This window comes from Pterocles gutturalis, unplaced genomic scaffold (genome assembly GCF_000699245.1).
Source record: "Pterocles gutturalis isolate BGI_N339 unplaced genomic scaffold, ASM69924v1 scaffold14121, whole genome shotgun sequence".
NCBI classification, from domain to species: domain Eukaryota; kingdom Metazoa; phylum Chordata; class Aves; order Pterocliformes; family Pteroclidae; genus Pterocles; species Pterocles gutturalis.
Window position 1 is genome coordinate 8,205 of NW_010105657.1, and position 4,292 is coordinate 12,496.

The 4,292-nt window shown below is 57.2% G+C and overlaps 1 protein-coding gene across 1 annotated transcript in view; it reads left to right on the forward strand.

The window, feature by feature from the left end:
* Positions 1–2,241: 2,241 nt before the first annotated feature.
* Positions 2,242–4,292, forward strand: part of AVPR1B (arginine vasopressin receptor 1B) — a 3,202-nt gene continuing 1,151 nt past the window's right edge. Inside the window, exons 1-2 of the mRNA XM_010087488.1 lie at positions 2,242–3,220; positions 4,081–4,287. Of these exons, the coding sequence (XP_010085790.1) occupies positions 2,242–3,220; positions 4,081–4,287 (1,186 nt within the window). The remainder of the gene's footprint in view (positions 3,221–4,080; positions 4,288–4,292) is intronic.

A 4,292-nucleotide genomic window follows, 5' to 3' on the forward strand; every position in this document is an offset into this window, starting at 1 on the left:
AAAATCAACTGCCTGATCACAAACACAGAAAATCCCATTATTCACTGAAATCCCTTTTTATCTCTGACTCCGGCACCTCAGCAGGCACTTTGCCGTGATGGGTACTTTACATCCAGAGGGTCTCTTATAAGGATGAATGTCTTTTAATTACATACAAACCGCGCTCATTTATGGTTATTAGAGGTGATCTGCAAATCTTTACCCAGCAAATAACAACCTTCATACAGCAACTTAATTGTAATATCAGAGCCAGCGAGGCAGAGCAGGCTCTGCAGGCAGCAAAGCCCGTGGCACGGAGACAAGTGCGAGGAAGAAGCCCGTGTCAGTGCGTTTCTTTTGTTTGCTGCTGTTGACTTTCCCCAGTAGAAAAAGGGAAAAAAGCCTTGGCCATAGATGGGTGGGTTTATTTATTTCTTGTTGGCATAATTCAACAGCCAGGAGGGGAAATACAAAGTCTTCATGTTGCAAAACGAAAGTGACACTGTGTAGGTATCCGTGTATGTTTGTACACATATGCAATGGAAATATTTTGCAGTTGCACAGGGCATGGGAAGACACACTGAAGAACAAAAAACATGGGAAGATCAGGAGCAGCAGGCAAGCAGGTACCCGAGCTCCTGGCCCCGTGCTCCCCCCGTGGGATGGGGGCACGGTTCAGCTCTTGGCACAGCTGTATTTTCTGCCACAATTTACAGCATTTATCCACAAAAAACTTGGGAAGATCAGGAGCAGCAGGCAAGCGGGTACCCGAGCTCCTGGCCCCGTGCTCAGCTGAGGCAGGTGGGATGGGGGCACGGTTCAGCTCTTGGCACAGCTGTATTTTCTGCCACAATTTACAGCATTTATCCTTCCACTGAGGGTGTTTCTGTTGTCCATCGCCTTTCCTCTGGCTCACACCACACCTTTGCTTAAATCTGCAGCTGCTGGAGCCTCTTCATCTCGCTTTTCCCCTTCAGCTTTTCTTTTCCCAGGAATTTTTTCCAGGCTCTGTGCAGATGAGAGACGGGCAAACATCGCCGACCCGAGGCAGAGCCGGCTCTGCGGGGGAGCAGGATCCCGCTGCCCACCCCGGGGGGTTTCTGTCCCGTGGGGTAAAATGACAGCATCCAGCAGGCAGAGTCAGGCTTTTGCCGTGTCTCGGGGTCAATCTCCATCCCTTTCCTCCACCGGCAGAAGGGCACAGCCGATCAGAACAGGCAGCTGCCAGTAAATCAAAACGGCCGGCTGCCAGTAAATGATGTTTCCACTGACTTTCCTGGGGGGCTGAGACCCAGCTGCACAGACTCCTACTGCTCTGGGGGACCCGTCCCCCCCGCCCAGGCTCTGGGGACAGAGCTTTGTCCTGCTGGGCCAGCAGAAGCCAAGGGCAGAAGTTTGGGGGGTCTGACCAGCAGAGACGATGTAAACTGGGGCAGAGCATCCCCAGCCCTGACGCTGCAGACAGGGGGTTGCAGGGGACGAGGGTGGAAGCGCAGGAGGATTCCCAGCCTCTGCTTGCGCTCAGAAATCCCATTTGGGAAAAACCACTGGCAAAGCCCAGGGATTGCAGCTCCCGAGAGTGGCGGGAGGGGAACGGGCTCTCCCTGCCCGCTGCAGTGTCCGACAGCGCTCGGCACAGGCAGGGCTGGGGCCAGCGGGAAGGGGGGCGGCCAGGCTATAAAACCCCGACCCGGGCAGGTGGCTGTCACACACACACAGACCAAGAGCCACTGCCAGCAGATGTCCACCCTGCTTCCCGCAGAGACACAGACGCTCGGACCCCACTTACCTGATTTTCACTATTTTTGGAATGAAAAGACCAAAGGGATGCAGCCTCTGTAGTGTTTTCTGCTCCTTTTACTGCACTAAAAAGCAGCAAAGAGGACTCCCCCCCTCAATCTACTAGTGCAGGAGGAGAGGGGATGCACAAGATGAACAGTCCAGGGAAAAACAGGAATTTAGGAATGTTTAGTGCAGGCAAGACGAAGATCAAGGACTGAACCAGGGGCTCCTGCACCTCTGTGCTTCTCAGGAATCCTTGCACAGAGCAGCCCAGCAGCACAGGATGAGCGTGATGCTGAGCTGCACAAGGCAGAGGAGGTGACAACCTGCACCGGTGTTGGGGACCACGGGACGAGGCATGTCTGGCCCCTCTGGCCGGGGACAGAGGAGCTGGTGCAGTGGTGATCAGAGGGAGCACTGACCCCAAGAGCCCACCACCAGCGTTAGAGCTGCCTGTGCTCCTGCAGAGCCTCCCAAAGGATGGAGCCAGGCTGGGGCTGGAACAGCACCCATCACAGCCGGCCTGGGCACGGCCAGGGGCTGCTGAGCCCCCAGACCCTGGCAGGGGACCCCAACCTGACGCTCCTGCACACTCGGGACGAGGAGCTGGCCAAGGCGGAGGTTGGGGTGCTGGCCACCATCCTGGCTGTAGCCACCATAGGCAACGTGGGGGTGCTGCTGGCCATGTACCGCCTGAGGAAGAAGATGAGCCGGATGCATCTCTTCATCCTGCACCTGGGGCTGACCGACCTGGGCGTCGCACTCTTCCAGGTGCTGCCGCAGATGATCTGGGAGGTGACGTACCGTTTCTTGGGTCCAGATCTACTCTGCAAAGCAATCAAGTACCTGCAGGTGCTGAGCATGTTCGCCTCCACCTACATGCTCATCGTGATGACGCTGGACCGGTACGTGGCCGTGTGCCACCCGCTGCGCACCCTGCAGCAGCCCAGCCGCCAAGCCTACGTGATGATCGGGGCGACGTGGCTGCTCAGCTCCCTGCTCAGCCTGCCCCAGATCTTCATCTTCTCCCTGCGGGAGGTGCGCCAGGGCTCGGGGGTGCTGGACTGCTGGGCGGACTTCAGGTACCCATGGGGAGCCCGAGCCTACATCACCTGGACCACTCTGTGCATCTTCATCCTGCCCGTCGGCATCCTCACTGTCTGCTACAGCCTCATCTGCTACGAGATCTGCAAGAACCTCAAGGGCAAGACCCAGAGCGGTGCGCCCAGCACAGGGAGGGTCACAGCAGCTGCCCCTCCTGCTCCCAGCTCCTCTGAGAAGGGGGGGCAATGCCCCAGTGGGCAGCCCTCCCGGGTGAGCAGCGTGCGGACCATCTCCCGTGCCAAGATCCGCACGGTGAAGATGACCTTTGTCATCGTGGTGGCCTATGTTGCCTGCTGGGCACCGTTCTTCAGCATGCAGATGTGGTCGGTGTGGGACGAGGATGCGCCCGATGACGGTGAGTGGTGGGGTGGGGGGAGATGCTGGGTGCAGCCTGGAGCAGGTGCAGAGCCCTGGGTTCCCGGGGCACACAACACACCTATTGCATTTTTAACAAACAAGAGCTGTGGGTTATTTTGTGATTTAAGAAATTATGGGGAAGGTACAGATTTGCTCCCCAGTAGCATTTATAGAAAACTGTTTGCAGAGTCAAATCATTGCTCTCACCAGAAAAACCCCTAGAAAACAACAGCTTCTGATCATCACCTGTAGGGACCTGTGAAGATGTTGTGTGAACATCTTTGCCACGTGTGTTTCTTCCCTCATGGGAATTTGCTTCAGGAGCTGCTGGGTTTGGTCTGTGACTGCAGGGAGGGTTTTAACTGTGCCTCCGTGCTGCTGGAGCAGGTCCTTCACGCGTAGCATCGAGTGCCTGCTGCTGAGCCAGCTGCGGAGGTTTCAGGAGTGGATTTCTCATTTCATAGGCTGACTACTTCTGGAAATTTTCAGTAGCTCCCCTAGCCTGTTTGTGGGTAGAAGGAACTTTATCCCAGATTGAAAGACCCCTGGGAGATGCTTTGGGCGGCAAACAGGCTGCAGGAAAGTCCAAAAGCTGCTGGGTCTCATCTCCCAGCCCCCTCCCCGAGGATGCGCTCCAGCACATCCCATCACAGTGCATCACCCACCTCCAGCCCTCGGCCAAGGGCAGAGCCCAGCTCTACCTGCCATGCTGCAAACCCCCTTCCCAAAGAAACGCATCAGATGGGATGGGAATGGGACAAAAGGACACATGCCTGAGCCAAAAAAGAGCCCCCAGGGACCCTGCCCAGCCCCTGCCCAGCCCGGTGGGTGTTTTACCTCTCCCCCTTGCCTTCCCAGAGTCCACCAACGTGGCGTTCACCATCACCATGCTGCTGGCCAGCCTCAGCAGCTGCTGCAACCCCTGGATCTACATGTTCTTCAGCGGGCACCTGCTCCAGGACGCGGCACGCTGCCTGGCCTACTGCGGTGGCCCCCGGCCCGGGCTGCGGAGACAGGCCTCCACCGGGAGCCTGTGCAGCAGGAAAACCACCATCCTGAGCCACAGCCAC